The 23572-nt window shown below is 39.2% G+C and overlaps 1 protein-coding gene across 8 annotated transcripts in view; it reads right to left on the bottom strand.

Annotated features, from left to right (window-relative positions):
* Window positions 1-14415: 14415 nt before the first annotated feature.
* Window positions 14416-23572, bottom strand: part of snx27b (sorting nexin 27b) — a 48914-nt gene continuing 39757 nt past the window's right edge. Inside the window, exons 10-13 of one of the 8 annotated variants that reach the window (XM_062028906.1) lie at window positions 23333-23461; window positions 23194-23253; window positions 20407-20479; window positions 14416-15594 (exon numbers count right to left, since the gene is read on the bottom strand). In XM_062028906.1, coding sequence (XP_061884890.1) covers window positions 15527-15594; window positions 20407-20479; window positions 23194-23253; window positions 23333-23461 — 330 coding nt within the window. In that variant the 3' untranslated portion in view covers window positions 14416-15526. Of the gene's footprint in view, window positions 15595-20406; window positions 20480-23193; window positions 23280-23332; window positions 23462-23572 lie in introns of those variants that run through there. The other 7 variants (XM_062028908.1, XM_062028904.1, XM_062028905.1 and 4 more) reach the window with 7 other exon arrangements.

Below are 23572 nucleotides of genomic sequence, written 5' to 3'. Positions count from 1 at the left end.
ATTGTCAGGAAAGAAGAGGAAGGAATTTAGAAGGTAAAAAGGTATATGTGTTTAAAAATCCTAAAATAATTTTTAAGGTTGTATTTTTTCTCTAAAATTGTCTTTCTGAAAGTTATAAGAAGCAAAGTAAAAAAAATAATGCATTTATTTATACAAGTGAAGACCCAAGTCTTTAAAATATTTTCTTAGATTTTCAAATTCTATTTGAGTTTCGTCTCTCTTAGAATTAAGAATGTCGAGCAAAGCGAGGCCAGCTTGCTAGTAAATAAATACAATTTAAAAAATAGAGGCAGCTCACTGGTAAGTGCTGCTATTTGAGCTATTTTTAGAACAGGCCAGCAGGCTACTCATCTGGTCCTTACGGGCACCGCGTTGGTGACCCCTGGTCTAGATTGAGCAGGGAGATAGGTCTATAATTGGCAGGATCGAGTGGATTTTTTCCCTTTTTTGGTAATATACATATATGAGCTTCATACAAGGAGCTTGGAAGTTTATTGTTTACGAAAGAGTCATTTAACATTCTAAGTATTATAGGGGACAGTATTTCACTAAAAGCTTGATAAAACTCCGCACCAAATCCATCTGGACCAGGGCTTTTATTCACGGAGAAAGATTTCAGTGCTTTTAGCAGTTCTTCAGTTGAAATAGTATTGTCTAAAGCAAGGGTCCCCAAACTTTTTGACTCGGGGGCCGCATTGGGTTAAAAAAATTTGGCTGGGAGCCAGACTGTGTATATATATATATATATATATATATATATATATATATATATATATATATATATATATACATTGTCTTTATAATCCGTTTTGTCATTTAACATCAATTAACATTGATGTTCATCAACATTTAACATTGTCACGTTATCGATGGGAAAATTCATTTTTAGACAATATGATTTGCCTGAGCGACTAGGAGACACCAAGAGTAACAAGCGGTAGAAAATGGATTAGAAAGGAAATATTTTTAAAAAAAAAAAAATATATATATATATATATATATATATATATTTTTTTTTTTAACTTGGGACTTCCTGTGGGCCGGATTTTGGATGCTGGGGGGCCGGATCCGGCCCGCGGGCCGTAGTTTGGGGACCCCTGGTCTAAATAGTTCTGATGATTTGGACTCAGTTGAGGTAGGTTTAATGGAGTAAAAAAAATCATTTAAATCATTAACCGATATAGCTGAACTAGATTTATATAATTCTGAATAAAAGTAGTTAAAGGCCTACTGAAAGCCACTACTACCGACCACGCAGTCTGATAGTTTGTATATCAATGATGAAATCTTAACATTGCAACACATGCCAATACGGCCGGGTTAACTTATAAAGTGCATTTTTAAATTTCCCGCTAAACTTCCGGTTCGAAACGCCTCTGAGGGTTGACGTATGCGCGTGACGTCAATCATTGAAACGGAAGTATTCGGACACCATTGAAGTCAATACGAAATAGCTCTGTTTTCATCTCATTATTCCACAGTATTCTGGACATCTGTGTTGGTGAATCTGTTGCAATTTGTTCATTGCATTATGGAGAAAGAAGCTGAGCAAGCAAAGAAGAAAGTTGTCGGTGCGAAGTGTCTATTTTGCGAGGGAAGTCAGCAACAACACGTACACAGCCGGCGCTTCTTTGTTTACATTCCCGAAAGATGCAGTCAAGATGGAAGAACTCGGACAACAGAGACTCTTACCAGGAGGACTTTGATTTGGATACACAGTTGCGATAACGTGAGTACACCGCTGCGCTTCCAAACATTTGATCGCTTGCTATAACTAGCTCGAGCTAGTAGCTAGGAGCTAGGAGCTAGCATTAGGATTAATTTGTGGCATATTAAATGTAAGCCTGGTTGTGTTGTGGCTAATAGAGTATATATATGTCTTGTGTTTATTTATTGTTGTAGTCATTCCCAGCTGAATATCAGGTCCCACCCGCGCGCTTCCAAACATTTGATTGCTTGCCCGTACGTGCGGGTCATGTACGTAACTTTGATTAAATATATAAGCTTTACGAACCTTGGGTTAGGTGAACGGTTGTTTGGGCTGAGTGAGTGTGTGTGTTATGCAGGTGTTTGAATTGTATTGGCGGGTTATATATACGGGATCCCGTCCATATTACCCGCTCGAGCTATAACTAGCTCGAGCTAGTAGCTAGGAGCTAGCATAACAAACACCTAGGTGTTTTTATGCGGGATTAATTTGTGGCATATTAAATATAAGCCTGGTTGTGTTGTGGCTAATAGAGTATATATATGTCTTGTGTTTATTTACTGTTGTAGTCATTCCCAGCTGAATATCAGGTCCCACCCGCGCGCTTCCAAACATTTGATTGCTTGCTAGTAAGTGCGTGTCATGTACGTAACTTTGATTAAATATATAAGCTTTATGAACCTTGGGTTAGGTGAACGGTTGTTTGGGCTGAGTGAATGTGTGTGTGTTGTGCAGGTGATTGAATTGTATTGGCGGGTTATATATACAGGATCCCGTCCATATTACCCGCTCGAGCTATAACTAGCTCGAGCTAGTAGCTAGGAGCTAGCATAACAAACACCTAGGTGTTTTTATGCGGGATTAATTTCTGGCATATTAAATATAAGCCTGGTTGTGTTGTGGCTAATAGAGTATATATATGTCTTGTGTGTTTATTTACTGTTGTAGTCATTCCCAGCTGAATATCAGGTCACCCCCGGCTCTCACAGCATCTTCCACTCCCCACTAGTCCTTCACTTGCACTTTCCTCATTTAAAAATATTTCATCCTCGCTCAAATTAATGGGGAAATCGTCGCTTTCTCGGTCCGAATCTCTCTCACTTCATGCGGCCATCATTGTAAACAATAGGGAACTTTGCGTATATGTTCAATTGACTACGTCACGCTACTTCCGGTAGGGGCAAGCCTTTTTTTATCAGATACCAAAAGTTGCGATCTTTATCGTCGTTCTATACTAAATCCTTTCAGCAAAAATATGGCAATATCGCGAAATGATCAAGTATGACACATAGAATAGATCTGCTATTCCCGTTTGAATAAAAAAATTTCATTTCAGTAGGCCTTTAAAGACATTTGTCAAGACCGGAACAGGACTCTGGACACAGATGCAGGAGTTTGACAACAAATATTTATTATAAACAAGGGAAAGGGTCAAAAAGGGAAGAAACTTAACAGGCTACCAAAAGCCGAGCTTACCTAATCTCTAAACTAACAAAATCTCAATGAACTCAAAATAGTGATGGGTCCGGCAACACCGATGCATCGGCGCATGCGTCGAGCTCATAGAGCGATACCCTGTGTCGGTGCGCGTATCGCTTTTAGAAAGTCACGTGACCGAACACGAGCTGTTTTGGTCACGTGACCGCTCGTGAGCTGTTCTGGTCACGTGACCGCTCATGAACTGTATCGCACAGACGCCTGCGCGCCAAACTGTGTTTATTAGGAAGCGGCGCAATGCGTGTTGTTGACGAACACCGTTAGGGCCGCTTGTTGTCACTGTCACTCAAAGTTGCATTTCAAAATTACACAAAATAAATGTGTTGATTTTGTTTAGAATTCAGATGGGTTTGATTTGGTGCGCGGCATATATTGGCTGTGCGGCGCACGGTGTGCGCGGAGGACGCTTGAGCACTGCGCAATTGCGCAGGCGCGCACCTTAGAGGGAAGGTTGCTCACAGGGCACAGAGGAGGCGTCAGTGCGATACAGTTCGCGTATCAGTCACGTGACCAAAGCAGCTCATGATCGGTCACGTGACTTTCTAAAAGCGGTACGCGCACCGACACAGGGTTTCGCTCTATGAGCTCGACGCATGCGCCGATGCATCTGTGTGGACCCATCACTACTGTTACTAGAGAAGGTACAGGAATGACGGCGTGGCGAAGTTGGTAGCGTGGCTGTGCCAGCAATTGGTTACTGGGGTTCAATCCCCACCTTCTACCATCCTAGTCATGATACATGTTCACATTATTTGACTGTATCTAAAAAATATATTTTTATTTAAATGAAGATATGAAATAATCCTAAATGAAATACAATGACTTGGTTTATATTATTGTATATACTAGGTCATAATATCAGTGTCAGTTAAGTCGGTCCATAGGTTGCCTGTAGGGATTTTTAATGTCCAGCAGATGTCAGTATTTAGTGACACAGTATCGACACAGTATCAATACAGTTTTGCAATGTGTCGAAACGCTTCATGAGGCCTCATCAACCCATCACTAACTCAAAACGCTCCAGCTGCGGAGGGAAAAAGGTTGCAAAGAGAACAATATGCAAAAACAACAAAAGGCGCTCCAAGGGAGGCAATTCTAAACAACTAATCTTACCTGACAAAAAGGGTACAAAGAACGTGGCAATGACTGTGAACATGGACCGCTGGAGGTTCGCACAAAACATACGATAACACTCTGGCACAGGACAGAAGGAAGACGAGCCATTTATACACATGAGGGTGGATGACACAGGTGGACACAATCAGGCAATCAGGAGAGACAGACCAGTGAAACAGGAGGAAGGGCAAGTGACCTGAAACGAGAGGGAGAGTTAACCTTTCAAAATAAAACAGAAAGTGACAAGACAACATGAAACCAGACAAAACCCAGACAAGACTTCACCCAGGTGTGACAACATTATTGATATCCTGTAAATCTGTACATGTTTCACCTGTTTTTGAGCATATTTTGTGGATAGTAGCTTTGGCTTGATCTCCTTTGAGCTGTCTAGACAGAAGTTTTTGTGGTTTATCAGATGTTTCAAAATGTTTTTGTTTATTTTTCAGTAAGAGTTTAGATACTTCCCCGTGAAGAAGAGAGTTGTATTCATTTTTCAGTTTCAGCATCTTATTGTAGTCAGACTGCAAAACAGAATTTATATGAATTTATTCCATTTCTTTTTGCCTTTTTTTTTTTTTGCTTCTCTTTGTTTTGAGCTTTCAAATGAAATGTTATATCCTCTCACAGTAGCTTTAAGGGCTTCCCACAATGTACAGTCTGAGACCTCTCCGTTATCATTCACCTCAATAAAATCTTGGATAATCTTGTTCATATACTCTTTAAAATCTTCATATAACAATAATTGTGGATTAAATCTCCATTTTTGTTTGGTTTTAAGGAGATCAATTTGGATCTGCAGACTCACAGGGCTGTGATCTGAGATGACTCTACTGTGGTACTCAGGATTACTGACATTGGAGAGGGCAGAGGCTTCCACTAAAAAGTAATCGATTCTTGTGTAAGAATTGTGTACAGCGAAGTAAAATGAACACTCCCTTTTATTAGGATGTTTTGTTCGCCATATGTCTATGATATTTCTTGATCTCATAAGATTATTAATGGTTTTAGTTGAGTTAGCAATTACATGAGATTTAGTTGACAATCTATCTAAAGTGGGATCCAAAAGGCAGTTAAAATCACCACCAATGTAGATATGAGAGGAGCTTTCATCAGGAAGTAGACCAAAGACTCTATGATAAAAGTTTGAGTCATCGGTGTTTGGTCCATAGATATTCAAAAAAGTTACTGGGTAGGATGTAATGTGACCATTTAATAAAATAAATCTTCCGTTAGGGTCAATTATTCTTTGCTCAAAAAATAATAATGAATTAAAATCAATGTCGTTGTTAATTATTGACCTATTTAGGGCTCCAATTACTTCACATCATATATTCCACTATAAAATATTTTTTTGGGAAAATGTTGCATATTTTGTGTGTTTGCTATAAAAAACAAGGTAAAAAAAACTAAACATAAAATATAAAACAAGGACTATAAATCGACAGACCTGAAGTTGGTCTAGAGATTTAAATGTTGAATGGAAAATAAATATGACTTATTTGAAAAACTATATATAATCAAATTTTATTCCTGATCCCAGGGAGCAAACTAGGAAAAATATATACTGTATTTTTCAGACTATAAGTCACAGTTTTTTTTCGTAGTTTGGCCGGGGGTGCGACTTTTACTAAGGAGCGACTAATGTGTGAAATTATTAACACATTACCGTAAAATATCAAGTAATATTATTTAGCTCATTCACGTAAGAGACTAGACCAGGGGTCGGCAACCTTTACCACTCAAAGAGCCATTTTGACCCGTTTCACAAATTAAAGAAAACAATGGGGGCCACAAAACTCTTTTGAAATTTAAAATGAAATAACACTGCATATAACGTTTTTTTTTTTTGCTTTGTGCTATGTATAAACAAACTATTATGGGTTACATTTATGAAATCAATGAGAGATATATAATATATAATACAATTTCTGCATGCAACAAAACGTTTTTAACTCCGAAAAAGACGGCGGGTTGAAGGTTAAGTAAAATACTTAATGTCAATTTAAGTCCTCCTTGTAGTAATGAAAAAACAAAACGCCGAACTTAAATTATCCACTGGCAGAGAACCAAAAATGCCGTCCTCTCTCTCTGTGCCGTCCTCCTTTGACAGTCAGCTGCCAACTTGAATAATAAAATGCCTATTTCACTGAACAATTAAAAAATGTGAATATATGCAAAATTATAGGAAATTAAAATATTTATTATACCATACTTGCCAACCCTCCCGTTTTTAGCGGGAGACTCCCGGTATTCAGCGCCTCTCCCGATAACCTCCCGGCAGAAATTTTCTCCCGACAAACTCCCGGTATTCAGCCGGAGCTGGAGGCCACGCCCCCTCCATCTCAATGCGGACCTGAGTGGGGACAGCCTGTTCTCACGTCCGCTTTCCCACAATATAGACAGCTTGCCTGCCCAATTACGTCATAACATCTAGGGCTTTTAGAGAGTAGAGTGCACAACTGCGCACACAACAAGGAGACGAAGCAGAAGAACGAGGAAGTTACAGACATGGCGACGCCGTCAACGAGCAAGATGAAGAAATACGCTTGCAAGTTCCAAAACGAATGGAAACAAGAATTTCAGTTCATCCAGGACAGTTCGAAGGGGAAGGTGTATGTTGACTATAAATTTTGTAGAACAGACTTCTCCATTGAACACGGTGGCCGAAATGATATACTCATCATGAACGGAGAAGTTAAACAGGACAATACTGCCATCTACTGGATAGCCACCGGAACACTGAAATTCAAATATTTCTTGTATTTATATGTATAATAAAAAAAAAATATATATATATATATATATATATATATATATATATATATATATATATATATATATATATATATATATATATATACTGTATATGAAATATATATGAAATACTCGAGTTGGTGAATTCTAGCTGTAAATAACCACGCCCCCAACCCCCCCCCCCCTCCCGATGTTGGAGGTCTCAAGGTTGGCAAGTATGATTATACAGTGATTTCTGCTCCTGAACCGCAGCGCACATTGTCTCCACATCAGGGCTGTATGACGTCACCTTTATCTTCACACCGGATTGTAAGCTCTCATCTGTGAGGCGTGTGCGATGTTTGTTTTTAATAAAGTTAATGTTGGAGAACACCTGCTCACATACATATGTGGGTGCAAAGATCGACAGGACTCCAAGTGCATACTTTTTCATGTTCACATAAAAGTGGGGGATAGCGTTCCATGTTTCGAACACAAGCTTGTCTGGTTTGGGGAGGTTTTCAATATCACACCATTTGTGATTCTGAGCAAGAACAGCCTTCTGGCGTGAAACATCTTCAAGGTCCGCTGTTAACTTGGACACCCACATGTCTTTGTCGGTTGTCAGCCAGTTCCATCTCAAGATCAGGTGGACACGTAGAGAGAGAGAGAGAGAGAGAGAGAGAGAGAGAGAGAGAGAGAGAGAGAGAGAGCAAGCGAGTGAGAGAGCATAAAGCTTGTGTCGGCTTACGGTACAGAAGACTATATCCCCGCGCGTGATGGCAGGTTGAGCAGGCTTATGAAGGCAGCTCCCTCATTACAGGCAGGTGCGCTGATTGCCGGTGAATGATTGCAGCTGGCGGCTGCTGCAGGACGGAGACGAGGCAGCGCGTCCCTGGATGTGCGCGGCCGTGGGCGTGTCCCGAGGTTTGACTAGCAGAGCGCAAGGATGAGGGCGCATTCCAATGCGCCCTGGCCGTATTCCATTGCGCCCTGGCCGTGACAAGCTGAGCCGCATCAGAGTGATCAAAGAGCTGCATGCGGCTCCAGAGCCGCGGGTTGCCGACCCCTGGACTAGACGTATAAGATTCCATTGGATTTAGCGATTAGGAGTGACAGATTGTTTGGTAAACGTATAGCATGTTCTATATGTTATAGTTATTTGAATGACTCTTACCATAATATGTCACGTTAATATACCAGGCACGTTCTCCGTTGGTTATTTATGCGTCATATAACGTACACTTATTCAGCCTGTTGTTCACTATTCTTTATTTATTTTAAAGGCCTCCTGAAACCCACTACTACCGAACACGCAGTCTGATAGTTTATATATCAATGATGAAATCTTAACATTGCAACACATGCCAATACGGCCGGGTTAACTTATAAAGTGCAATTTTAAATTTCCAGCTAAACTTCCGGTTGAAAACGCCTTTGGATGATGACGTATGCGCGTGACGTAGCCAGTGAAACAGGAGTATCGGTAGCTCTGTTTTCATTTCATAATTCCACAGTATTCTGGACATCAGTGTTGGTGAATCTTTTGCAATTTGTTTAATGAACAATGGAGATTGCAAAGAAGAAAGTTGTAGGTGGGATCGGTGTATTAGCGGCTGGCTGTAGCAACACAACAAGAAGGACTAACTTGGATAGCAGACGCGCCAGCCGATGCTAGCCGCCTTCGCATCTGTGTTGGGGTGAAGTCCTTCGTCGCGCCGTCGATCGCTGGAACGCAGGTGAGCACGGGTGTTGATGAGCAGATGAGGGCTGGCTAGCGTAAGTGGAGCGCTAATGTTTTTATCATAGCTCTGTGAGGTCCGGTTGCTAAGTTGCTAAGTTAGCCTTAGCGTTGTTAGCAACAGCATTGTTAAGCTTTGCCAGGCTGAGAATTATTAACCGTGTAGTTACATGTACATGGTTTAATAGTATTGTTGATCTTCTGTCTATCCTTCCAGTCAGGGATTTATTTATTTTGTTTCTATCTGCATTTGAGACAGATGCTATCACGTTAGCTCAGTAGCTAAAGAGCTTCGTCGATGTATTGTTGTGGAGATAAAAGTCACTGTGAATGTCCATTTCGCGTTCTCGACGCTCATTTTCAAGAGGATATAGTATCCGAGGTGGTTTAAAATACAAACCCGTGATCCACAATAGAAAAAGGAGAGAGTGTGGAATCTAATGAGCCAGCCTGTACCTAAGTTACGGTCAGAGCGAAAAAAGATATGTATTTCACTGCATTCTAGTCCGTCACTCTAACGTTCCTCACCCACAAATCTTTCATCCTCGCTCAAATTAATGGGGTAATCGTCGCTTTCTCGGTCCGAATAGCTCTAGCTGCGTTGAAAACAATAGGAAAATATGAGGAAGTGAACAACTGACAACGTCACGCTACTTCCGGTAGGGGCAAGGCTTTTTTTTTTTTATCAGAGACCAAAAGTTGCGAACTTTATCGTCGATTTTCTCTACTAAATCCTTTCAGCAAAAATATGGCAATATCGCGAAATTATCAAGTATGACACATAGAATGGATCTGCTATTCCCGTTTAAATCAGTAGGTCTTTAAATTGCCTTTCAAATGTCTATTCTTGGTGTTGTGTTTTATCAAATAAATTTCCCCCAAAAATGCGACTTATACTCCAGTTCGACTTATATGTTTTTTTTCTTCTTTATTATGCATTTTCGGCCGGTGCGACTTATACTCCGGTGCAACTTATACTCCGAAAAATACGGTATATACATATATTGTATTGGTTTTGAAAATGAAAAATATAAAAAATGCCCCTGCACGCTATTATTTGGAAAAACGTAGGACATCCCTTTAGTGGTGTATACTGACTGGTCACTACGTGTCAGTAAAGTCACATGGATGCGCTCAAGCATGTGTATATATTCCATCCATCCATCCATCCATCCATCCATCCATCTTCTACCGCTTGTCCTTTTCGGGGTCGCAAGGGGTGCTGGATATTCCAAGATAATAACATATATTTGTAAAAGGAATTATTTAAAAAAAAAAAGGTGAACAAAGATCTGATTTGCAACTTCTTCCACTTAAAAAAAAGTTTGTGAGAATCTTGCTCTGGCGCAGCACCAAGAGGACCTAGAACTTGACTAAATAGCGAAAGTAACAACATTTCCGTATGTGAAACTGTGGAGGGATCATTACCCTTGCAAACTAAAGAGCAGTGAAAGTAGGCACTTAAAAGGGGAACGGCAGTTTTTTTAGAATGTTGTTTATCATTCACAATTCATATGTAGGACAAGAACACGTCCTTTTTTTTTTTTTTTGCATTCTTACTCGTAAATAAACGTTAGCAAAAGTCAGCTAACAATGGAACGCATGGGAGGTCCTCTATTCCGCCTACAAAGCTCTCTAAAAACATGCAAAAGCCTCCATTATTGTTTTATATAAATGCTATAAGTAAAAAATGTATGTAGTAACTTTCATAATAAAATGTAATATTTACATATTTTGCTAATTTAAGCAGAATGGCGGTATTCATTTTACAGACGCATCACATTTGCTTATCCCTTCAACGACAAACACTAAGAATTGTGTAGCAGTATTGCTGAGTGCTGAACAAGAAATACATACTACGGACATAATAAAACAATCACTTTCTGTACAATGTCTGATCTCACTGGGATGCTGACTGATGAGATGTTTATATCTTCCCATTTAGATGAAGAATTAATCATAATCCTCACGAAGGGTTAAAAGTGCCACAAACGAGCGACTTTTCATGTCTTTCTCACCATCTCTGGGTCAAAGTTGAATGTCAAAGTTGACCAACCACTCGGTTTACGGCCACATCCTTCTACTATCCAGGTGAGAGGCATAATTTATCATATAGAATTAACTTCTACTAACTCAGACGTGCTGCAGGGTTTAGTATGTCAATATAGCAGCATAAGATAGTTAGCTCTCTGTGATCGCAGCGCTGAATATGACCTGAATATTAATCAAGTATTAGCGATATGATTACATGAATCATATCGCTAATACTTGATTAATATTCAGATCATGAGATGTAAATAGAGTATTGTTGGTGGGTTTTTTTGGGGGGGGAGGGCTTTATGGGAGGAATAGTGTACTCCAATTACTGCATTGTTAGTCACCTTGTATTTGCTGTATATTACAAAGGGATTGTGAATCAGCAAATTTCCCCCCAAAAAGTGCAGTTCCCCTTTAACTTGCCCTCCTTCCACTGAGGGGACTGGGGGGGTTCAATATCAGACTTCTCCAAATAGAGTCTTTGACTATTTGAAGACAGCCCTAGTATGCGATATATGACATTTATTAAAGGCGAACTGCACTTTTTGGAGAATTTTGGTTATTGTCATAATTATTATAAAAGACATGGCGACAAATGTATTTTAAAAAGAAAAAAAAAACAATTTTCATAACTTCCTAACTTGTAAATAAAAGTCTGCTTACAGCAGAGCCAATGGGAGGTACTCTAAATTTGCCAATAAAACCCAATAAAAGACGTCCCAAAAAAGCCAACAAAGCTCTATTTACATTTTGTGACTTGAATATTAACCAAGTATTAGTGATATTGTTATCATAAGCGCTAACGCAGACAAACTATTCATAGCGGCGCCCTGGTCGCGAACTTGTGAATAAGTGACCGATGAGCTGCTTCCTCGTTTTCTTGCTAGTCAAACTTTATTATAAATCAAAAATTAGGACTGGGCGGTAATATAGTTAATACCGGTATATTTTAGAAAGCGGTATGTATTTGAGATCATACTGCCAAACCGGTATTTTTGATGTGCCTTTGTTACGGCCGTTTGCTCTTTTCTGCGCTTGAAAGGCGAAGCACAGGGCATCCTCTTTGGCTCACCCCCGCCACTTGCGTGTTTACGGCGGCTTGTCTGATGATAACGTGCATCAAAGTTAAAAAAAAAATAAATGTCAACTTGTCAATGTCAATGTCAAATGCCAACTTCTCGACTCCCGTGTTATGCAATGCTTTGGAAAGCGACTTCATTTGGCGATTGGTGAGTTACTACAGCTTTATTTACACTTACACAAAATTGCTTTAGAACCTATAGCTCTCATTGTAGCGACTCTCACTAATCTCCTCTGCTAATGTTGTTCACTACTGTTAGCGGCTTAGCACAGAAGCTAACGATAGCTACTCTCTGCTGCTCGCTCGGTGTGTCAAATGTCTAACTACAACTCTTTTTAAAAGTGCCTCTTCCCATAGCCCATGCAGACTAAGATACTGTAGTGTAGCGGCTGGGTGGCTGAAAAGTAGTTTGAAACTTAACAGCCAGCGGCTTTCACTGCAGTGAGCAAGTAAAAGCTCCATTTGTCCGCGCACGTGTGAGGCTAACATTGATGAACAACATGAAGAATAATGCTTCGACATAGTTAAGGGCTAACTAATTATTTTTTGAGAATAAACAACACGTTACGTTACTGCTTACAAAAAAAATAATCTGAGTACCCTCAACACTGGTTATCTAGCCGTAAAACACTGAGGCAACGTTTTTATAGGATACCGGCATTTGGACTAAAAATACCGCAATATCAGTTTTGATCCATATCGCCCAGCTCTATCATAAATCATGCCTCTCACTTGGATAGTAGAAGGATGAGGACGTATTCCGGCAAGTTGGTACACTTTGACAGCCAATTTATACCCGGAAATGGAGAGAACGACACAAAAAGATGCTTGGTTCCACCCCCCGTTTCTTCACAAGGATTATGAGTCATTCTTCATCTACAAACCCCATTTCCATATGAGTTGGGACATTGTGTTAGATGTAAATATAAACGGAATACAATGATTTGCAAATCCTTTTCAACCCATATTCAATTGAATGCACTACAAAGACAGGATATTTGATGTTCAAACTAATAAACTTTATATATATTTTTTCAAATAATAATTAACTTAGAATTTCATGGCTGCAACACGTGCCAAAGTAGTTGGGAAAGGGCATGTTCACCACTGTGTTACATGGCCTTTCCTTTTAACAACACTTAATAAACGTTTGGGAACTGAGACGACACATTTTTTAAGCTTCTCAGGTGGAATTATTTCCCATTCTTGCTTGATGTACAGCTTAAGTTGTTCAACAGTCCAGGGGTCTCCGTTGTGGTATTTTAGGCTTCATAATGCGCCACACATTTTCAATGGGAGACAGGTCTGGACTACAGGCAGGCCAGTCTAGTACCCTCTTTTACTATGAAGCCACGTTGATGTAACACGTGGCTTGGCATTGTCTTGCTGAAATAAGCAGGGGCGTCCATGGTAACGTTGCTTGGATGGCAACATATGTTGCTCCAAAACCTGTATGTACCTTTCAGCATTAATGGCACCTTCACAGATGTGTAAGTTACCCATGTCTTGGGCACTAATACACCCCCATACCATCACAGATGCTGGCTGTTCAACTTTGCGCCTATAACAATCCGGATGGTTCTTTTCCTCTTTGGTCCGGAGGACACGAGGTCCACAGTTTCCAAAAACAATTTGAAATGTAGACTCGTCAGATCACAGAACACTTTTCCACTTTGTATCAGTCCATCATAGATGAGCTCAGGCCCAGCGAAGCCGACGGCGTTTCTCTGTGTTGTTGATAAACGGTTTTCGCCTTGTATAGGAGAGTTTTAACTTGCACTTACAGATGTAGCGACCAACTGTAGTTCCTGACAGTGGGTTTCTGAAGTGTTCCTGAGCCCATGTGGTGATATCCTTCACCCACTGATGTCGCTTGTTGATGCAGTACAGCCTGAGGGATCGAAGGTCACGGGTTTAGCTGCTTACGTGCAGTGATTTCTCCAGATTCTCTGAACCCTTTGATGATATTACGGACCGTAGATGGTGAAATCCCTAAATTCCTTGCAATAGCTGGTTGAGAAAGGTTTTTCTTAAACTGTTCAACAATTTGCTCACGCATTTGTTGACAAAGTGGTGACCCTCGCCCCATCCTTGTTTGTGAATGACTGAGCATTTCATGGAATCTACTTTTATACCCAATCATGGCACCCACCTGTTCCCAATTTGCCTGTTCACCTGTGGGATGATCCAAATAAGTGTTTGATTAGCATTCCTCAACTTTATCAGTATTTATTGCCACCTTTCCCAACTTCTTTGTCATGTCTTGCTGGCATCAAATTCTAAAGTTAATGATTATTTGCACAAAAAAAAAAGTTTATCAGTTTGAACATCAAATATGTTGTCTTTGTAGCATATTCAACTGAATATGGGTTGGAAAATGATTTGCAAATCATTGTATTCCGTTTATATATACATCTAACACAATTTCCCAACTCATATGGAAAAGGGGTTTGTAAATAGGAATATATGAACATCTATCAGTCGGCATCCTAATGACAGCAGACCTTGTACAGTAAGTGATGTTTTATTATGTTTGTTGGCTCTAATGAAGTCTGCAGTGAGCAGTAATCAGTGATTCTAAAAAAGTGAATGTTACTATAATAAGCCTACTAACAGCATGTATATAAAACCTTATTGGAGGTGTCTGAATGTTTTTTTAAGGGCGACTCCTATAGGCTCAATTGTAAGCGGACTTTTGAAAGCATTTATTTACTATTTAGAATGCATTTAAACAATTTCAAAAAAACAACATGTTTTTCACAAGGATTGTGAACAATAGGCAAAATTCCACAAAAAAGTGCAGTTCCCCTTTAAGTGCTGAGTTACAGTGTATATGTCAAAAGTGGATAAAGTGCACAATAGTGCTTCTTGGAGACAGGCGTGGACAAACAATGCGTTAGCATTAAGGCTAAAGACACACACTAAAGCACTATCAACATGTCTAAATTCCAGCATCAAGAAGACATTTTGGACAATACAATCCTGTGTGACTTCTTAGACTTGCTTAACATTGCTGAAAAATACTGTAATATGAAACCTTTAAGTCCATGTGAAATAATATTTTGTTGTGAGCCAAAAGGTGCTTCAGTCGTATAGGGTGTGCATATTCATGCGCACTGGCGGTGCTAGACAATTGCCCAGGGCAGCAGTTTTTAGGGGGTGCATTTAAAAAAAAAAAGTTTTAAAGCATTTACTATAACCATCACAAATGTCACCTCACACATTTGTAGGTTTTAAACATTTGTAGATAGAGTGTGGCGCCATTTTAGAGGTCTGTGTGCTCACATCTTCCTATCTTCTCCTATACACAATACACAACTAAACAAATGATTGACAAAATGTTCCGCTGCTTGATGATTCCTTGTCAACTGTTTCCCTTTTTCCATCCAGTAAGGACTGTGGTTTTAGTCTATGAGGTTGACTTACCTCGCTTTGTCCATGTTTCACTCAAGTCCTTCCTGACTATGTGCAGGAGTTCACTATATGCTTTGTTCTTTTGCAGATGTTCGCATGAATGTGGAGTGGAGAGGAGCGTAAATGCTGACTTGTATGTCTCTTGAGTTTTTACAGAAGTGCCGGGCTAAGCAGAGTGGGGGATGCTGGCGTGTGGTCAAGAGGTAACAATCTCTCTCGCCGGGCGCCTCCATCCCTTCGATGCCTCAACAGCTGGAAGATATTCTGCGGCAAACAAACGGGTAGAAGGATTTAAAAAGTCTTTATTGTCGCCATGCTCAGGTGTAGTAACAACATGTACCGGTAGCTTGGTTGATAAAAATAACATTGTAAATAGTGAAGTGAATTAATTAACTCATATTATGTTTTGCATATGGTGAATGTTTATATTAATCTGAGAGAAGGCAAACCACCAGTTTAAATGGTAAGTATTTCAGTTTGGGCACATAATAACATAGGGTCCTTTAGTATTGACATTTGTGTGTGGATTGGATTAGTTCTCGCGGAAGAAAAGGCAATAAAATTGGACCTTGATATGCAAAGGTGATGGCCCTATCCGTGAGAAGAGACTACATGTTGGGCTTAATGCCAGCATTTAAGATACGACCTGCATCTGTTGTCTTTCCAGACACTTACACACGAACATCTCCTTTTATGGTCAGGGTGTGCTGTCCTGACTTAGCACACACCCACAGACAGGAAGGAGGAATATAAAACTGATGGTTTGGCTACTCCAAGTTAGGAGTGCCTAATTTTTTTACCTGACCTCCTCCAGGAACTGCAGTCCTGTATAATGACCCTCGCTTGTAATAAAGGAACTTTTGGTTCAGTAAAGCGTCTCCGATGTCTCTTTTGATCCAGCCACACTGCCGTGTCACTCTTCCGTCCAGACGAGGATGACAAGACCAGAAATACACATCAATAGCACCCGACAATTAGTGCCTCTAGAATTTGTTGTGGTCTAAACAGGGTTGAAATGACAGCAGCTTTTTTGGAAAGTTGCGCAAAAGTTGCACAAAAGTTGCCATATTTTGCGGTTTATTTTGTTTTAATAATATTGAATTAACTTCTGATTTTATGAATTTGTTATCAATGTTTGCAACTTGCTCACTGTAACATTTTCAAAAAAAAACATATAACAAGAACACCACCGGCTAGCTTATGTTACCATTAGTGGTTCAACAGAACACACTTGTTTGACAATTGTCCATATTTTTCACAATCACAAAGTTTACGTAATACATTTTTTTACCGGCCTGAATAAAATAATTGGTGTTTACACCGGTCACTCACTCGGTCTCGTCAACATGTGCACACATAGAAAAGCAGTCCAGGCAAGGAACAATTTGTAGTAATGTTGTTGTCATGATATATATTCATTCAATGACAGCTAACGCTAGCTATCCAAATTTATATTATTAGCCAACAACACCTAAAGCTAAAGCATATGTTACGTACGTACGTCATTACGTCAATACGTACGAAAAGCTGTAAGAGGGTGGAATATACTGTGTCAAATACATTGGAAAGTTAGCACCCTCTAGGCATCTGTGTAAATGTTGCAAACAGCCCTTTTAAGTCAGTGTTTCTTAACCATAGGGTTAGGCCGCCAAAAAATATATGTTTCTAAGCTGTGGTTTGTATGCGCCACAGCGGTGCTCAGTTGTGATACACTTTTCCACCACTTGTGGCAGTAATGACAATATCAAACAAACAAAATAAGTCTGGAGTTAAAGTCATAGAAAAGTTTTTTAAGCGCAAAAATTATGACCAAAGTGGTGAAGCTGTATTTTAATTTGCACAGTTCAGTTAAGAAAGATATACATTATCATTTATTATTCAGAATTTATTTATTTTAGCACTGCATAATTGTATGTAAATCTATTTTTGTTCATCAGCTTTTATGAGTCCCTTCTTATGCAGTATATTTGATTGTGTTTATGTTTGTAATCAGCCTGACCTAGGACTTGATTAACAAATGCTTTCATATTATTTGACAAGATATAATCAGATATAATTATTATTAAGATAACTAATTTAGTGTTAATATTTGAGTGGGCCCCAGGCCTCTCTGTAGTTAAAAGGTTGGGCCCGAGGTAAAAAAAAAAAGTTAAGAACTCCTGTCTATAGAGTTCCTTGTAACCTTAACCATAAAAAAACACAGTATTTCAACAGAAATCGGAATACCAATACTGTATTGACATTTTATGCCACACAGATTTAAAAGTAGACACTGGATGGCAGTAAAAGCAGCACATTGGTAAATGACTGTACTGTTTTAATTCATCATAACTAATAATAGTAATAATTGATTATACTGTAATTTCAGAAAGAAACCCCACCATTTTTGTTGGTAAATGAGAGATGATGAGAGATTATCATCACACGTCAACATCCAACATGAAAATGTTGCCTCTTTGCTTGGTCATCATTGCAAATGAGAATCTTTTCCCAAATGCCTTACCCTGAATAAATATATTAATACAGGTAAACAAAGACGTAAATATTTATATACTACATCACCCAGAATGTAGACTGGAACAGGAAGTAGGTCTGAGCTACGTGAGAGGACGGCAATTACGTTGGCTAAGCAGTAAAACGTTAATACATTGTTTCACATTATTGCAGAGGTGGGACCAAGTCATTGCTTTGCAAGTCACAAGTAAGTCTCAAGTCTTTGCCCTCAAGTCTCGAGTCAAGTCCCGAGTCAAGACAGGCAAGTCCCGAGTCAAGTCCAAAGTCAAGACTGGAAAGTCCCAAGTCGAGTCCCAAGTGCTGCGTTTTGAGTTTCGAGTCTTTTCAAGTCCTTTTAACCGCAGACTAATATTTTTACACAGATTGTGTATGCTTTTAAAACGCTGTATTTATTTATTAAAACAAGTGCATTTGAAATTGCAAGAAAAAAAATAGTGCTGACATTGCAATTCATAATAGCACTATTAACAGTAATTTTAATAGTTTAAACAATTTTAAACATTTAACTCATTCCTTTACAGAATAAACACATTTGCAAAAACAAACATTAACATACTATTGGTTGTATTTTATGAAAATAACATTACCACAGAGTTGAGAAGGAGCAAAGATCTTCAATATTTGTATGTGAAAATCACAAATAAATCTTCTGGGGGAGGATGACGCCCCTACAGGGGTTTGGTTTACAAACTTTCAGCCCCACCTAAAACAAAATTCACCAGCCGCCACTGATTATGATGCATTCTCATTTTAGGCAAAATATAAGACAATACTTTCTTAACAGTATAATTGTAACCAAGAATAAGTCTTCAAGTAACAATATTCAAATACTAACATTGTTGGGTAAGACAGAATTTGGTTTTATTCTGAATGTAGTGAAACAAATTGGTGGTTTTAGCTGATATAAAGACTTTCAGGTGTTTATATATGTTTATGTATTTGGCAGACGCTTTTATCCAAAGCGACATACATAAAAAATACATACATAACAATCACTGTAAAAATGATCATTTAAGGGAAGAATGTAATACAAAATATCAATACAAAGTGTCAAGACAGAATAAACTCTCTGCTGCTGCAGCAACAGAGATACAGTCTATAGGTCCCTAAGATATATAGATATCTAATGTATTGATACATTGTTTATGTAGGATATACGCATGTATATATAACCTAGGGATATATAAATAAACATTGATTGATTGATTGATTGATAATCATATTGTTTCTTCAATTTAAAAATAGCTTACTGTTTTTTCCCCCTTCTCTGGGATTATATTCCCAGTTTTGATCTCGGACGTCTGGTCGCTTATAGCGTATAAGAATATTATATTACTGTTAAGCAAACTATGAATAATAAAACTTGCCAAAACATGTGTCCGTTATCATAGCTACACGTATGACAAAAAAGCGCGTGAAAATGAGTGGTATTCAGTGAGGTAAAATGAATTAAATGCGCTGACAGTTCATTGCTCCTGCCAAATGAATTGCACTGAGTGGAGCGGATCACCACTCCAAGATGGCGGCCCCGCGTCTCGTCTGCGCCAGTAGGCAGTAGCGCTCGATGCTGTGTACCCTTATAAGATGTCTATGGTTATGACGTTAGCAGTGAGTTTACAGCCTCACTGATTTAACTACACAGCAAATAAAAGTCATGTTACTTAGCCAATAAACGTTATCTTACATTCAAAACTTACCCTTCTTTGTGCAACTTCAAATGTCGAACGAAGTTGGAAGTTGTTGCGTCTCCGTCTGTAATATTCCAACTGCGTGATTTGCATACGCAATTCGTTTTTTGTTGACCAAGTCGTAGTTTTTATACCCGAATGAAACCAACTTTGGCATAATTGTTTCTCTCTGCCGCATTGTTTGACAACTCTTGTTCGGTGGTTGTCCTGCAATTTGATTGGCTGAATGCTGTGTGATGAAAACAATGTAGATCTCATTTGATTGGCTGTTGTACTGAGAGCACACACGCTGACACGCAGCACACACGCTGACAGATAGACAGACACGTACAAAATGAAAGATACGGAGCGCTCCCAATGAACTTTTAAGCTTTAGGTTTTGGGGAAAGTAGCAAGTCATGTCAAGTCAAAAGGCTCAAGTCCAAGTGAAGTCACAAGTCATTGATGTTAAAGTCTAAGTCGAGTTGCAAGTCTCTTTACATTTTGTCAAGTCGAGTCTAAAGTCATCAAATTCATGACTCGAGTCTGACTCGAGTCCAAGTCATGTGACTCGAGTCCACACCTCTGCATTATTGTTCCTGTTTCATCTGCACAAACAACTATCATACATTTTGATTAGAAGGTTGACGTTTGTGTTCGAGCGCTAAGCAGAGATCAATTAAATTGGGGGAAATGGCATTGTTTTCCATAGACTCATGTACAGTATTTGTGGGGGCCTGCCGCAATTAAATTTGAACCGCCACAAAACGATTTTGCTCCAATTTTTAAAATTTTGTTTTACTTTGGTGTGTTCGCTCTCTCACAAACATAAATAGGACTGTGTCCTTCTCGTGCCGTAAAGGGCATTGTAACCTACAAAAATGCAGAGCTTTACCTTGCCGCACATGCCGTCGTTGGAGCAGTTCCTGTTGTCTTGGTCTGTGGCCTCCTCCTCCACCTGTGGACAACTATAACTTTTATTCGAGCAGGCTATTTTTTAACTACAGTATGATGACTCCCTTTTTAATTAGCTCACCGTGGATCCTTTCCCTTGTCCATAGACAAAAAAAGATACTGTTTGTAGAACCTCTATTTCAGTCACTGTTCCAAGTGAGACAATCTGATACCAGGGAATTAAGGATATCTCGGTTTAGGCCTCGGAGCCGATCCGATTTCCAGTCCCGATCCGATTATTTGAAAGTAGATTATAAAACATAAAATATTTTTAGAAAGCTTACTGCAGTGACTCTGAAACTGTAGTGGTACGTGGGCTCCACCTAGCGGTACGCCAAATTATCACTTAATTGAACGTTCAAACACAGTTTTACTTTTCAAACTGTGTGTAATGTTACATGGCCAAACTATGAAATACTGTATACTTGTTAGATAAAACCTCTGCCTTGTTTTTAATTAATATTTTAGGCCTACTACGCTACTGTATTTTAATGTTGATCATTATGTGGTACCTGGAGAGCCAAGTGTTTTCTGAGGTGGTACTTAGTGAAAAAAAGTGAAAAAAGTTTGAGAAACACCGGCTGGCATACTGTATTTAATTTAGAATTTGCTTGTATTGTGAATCAGATTGTGTATTAAATGTATGGTATTGAATGCTAAATACAATATATTTTTTAACAAAATCAAGTAGTGTGTGCACAATAACTAAAAAAAACAAAAGCTACGGTACTCTTGGCTTGGGATGGATATCGTTTACATTTGAACCGATAATGTATAATGAAAAGGTACCAATTTTCGGTACTTTTGTTTGTGTGTTTTTGATAATAAAATCTAATTTCTTTATTGCACCATTTAAAAATGAGCGGATTATGGTAACTGCTGTCCAGTTATCTTGTTTTATTATCATCATTTTATCATTTGCAAGTATGACAATACATTGCAATTACAGTTGCAACTCCAAGACGTTTGATGGCAGTGGTGGATAAATTGATGCTGTTTTTTTTGTTGCACCCTAAAAAGTGGTAATACTGTAAGTATTCTATTGATTACACACCAGTTGTTTAATTTTAACGTTCATCTTAGTTAAAGTTTCCATTAACACATTTGGAGGTGTTAAAATTGCCATATAAAATCGCTAATGCTAATCAGTCAAGTTTTAATGGCAACGTCAATTATTATTAGCATCAAGGTAGCGCATTTTTGGAAAAGATACGTTTTAGTTTACTTACGTTGGAGCGTTTTTTGAGTCAATTTCTTTGTTGGCGTTGGCATTTGCAAAATTACCTCGAGGTTTGCTCTGCTCGAGTGATCGCCAAATGCCACAGTGTAAAATACTGGCTGAGTTGAAAACCGGGCACGACTTCATGCACAACCCAAAACCGTAACATGGCACTGTTGGTTTTAAGTGAATTGATGCCCGTGTAGCCATCCCTACTATTGGCTTCCATTTAAATAACTTGTATTTTGCCCTCAAAGCCTTCTTGTATCCAGAGACTTACTCTGATGTTTTGGTATTTTTTAACATGTAAAAATTGTAACATTTATCAGTCAGAAAAAGTGGAAAATCATCCCCTTTAAGACCACGGTGAACCAAGACTAGGGATGTCCCGATCCGATATTTGGATCGGATCAGCCACCGATATATTTGCCAAAAAATGCGTACCGGCAAGGCATGGGAAAATGCCGATCCAGATCCAGTTTAAAAAAAACTCTGGTTCGTGTTTTCCAACGCACCGGTTTAAATAATACATTCCACTTTTCTGCTGCTCCCTAATTTCCGTTCCGCATTTTCCAGCACACCTTCAACACATACACAGGTCTGTGTCCTAACCGTTAAGACGGCCATGTGAATTAAAAGTTACCGGTAAAAATGTCAGCTGTCTCTGTGCGATATAGAAAATGACTATATCGTGATATTCGAGTATACGTTCTCACGCAGTTGCTTTTAGCTGCTGGCATTACACTACAGGCTCTCCTCGCTCTTTCCTGTGTCTCCTTCTCACAGACAGACAAGCGCACCTTCTACATACGTCACATACTGTCACGTCATACGTCACATACTGTATGTATACGCCCTCGCGGAGCAGAGAGGTAGCAGCATGGCTAAAGTTAGCTGTGATGCTAGCGCAGCCGTGTGAGCGGTAATAATGAAGGGAGAATTAATTAATTCCCCCAAAAAACAGCAGGGGGTCTATCGTCTGGCGGTGGTTTGGCTTCAAGTGGGAATATGTCGAACAGACAACCGTAATTTGTCAAGTGTGGGGCAAAAGCGTTGCTATAAAAAGTAGCATTACTGCTAATATGTAGCATCATTTGAAAAGTCCCCTGCTAGAAAATGAAGCGTGCTTGAAACTCTGCATGTCAACATCTCCATTGTGTATTATTCAAACTCACCTAATTCAGCTGGCTAGTTGTTATCAAGAGTACTAAAACCCTTTTCAACATGAATCTGACAACTAAGTAGGCTAAATAACTTTAAACTTTAATACATGCTCGGATAAGGCCGGTATCGGCCAGTATCGGTATCGGATCGGAAGTGCAAAAACAACATCGGTATCGGATCGGAAGTGCAAAAACCTGGATCGGGACATCCCTAACCAAGACTTTATAAGATAGCCGACATATTGACTGTCGACATAAGCAGAGCGCCACTGCATTGCCATATATTCGGGAATTGTTCTGTGTAAATGAGAGCCAGTACTGTGTGTCACAAGTGGACTGTTCTTACCTCCTTCTTCCACTTTAGCTCACAGAAAACTCTCTCGAAGCATTCATGCAAGTAGTTGAACTAAAAGGACAAATCAGAGGTCGGTTCTAGATGTAGGACAGAAAAAAAAAAGATCAAAACCTTAGAGCCGTCTACTCACATAAGGTGTAAATATCTTCACCCAGCGTGGTTTTTTCTCCCCGCGCGCATACTCAAAGCAAAAGGCCATGCCCTCTTCGTCCGTGTCCCATCTCTGCATCTCCCCCCACTCAAAGGCTATCGCCTGGTTCTGAAACACAATAAACTCATTAGAGTGTGTTCGTTTGTGTCTGACAAACGGACAGAAGGAACCGTGAAATTGACTGATCCATTCTATTGTAATGACATAGTAACCCATTGG

The sequence above is a fragment of the Entelurus aequoreus genome, linkage group LG20, assembly GCF_033978785.1.
Source record: "Entelurus aequoreus isolate RoL-2023_Sb linkage group LG20, RoL_Eaeq_v1.1, whole genome shotgun sequence".
NCBI classification, from domain to species: domain Eukaryota; kingdom Metazoa; phylum Chordata; class Actinopteri; order Syngnathiformes; family Syngnathidae; genus Entelurus; species Entelurus aequoreus.
The sequence above is the reverse complement of the archived record's forward strand: the minus strand, read 5'-3'. Positions and strand labels throughout refer to the sequence as shown.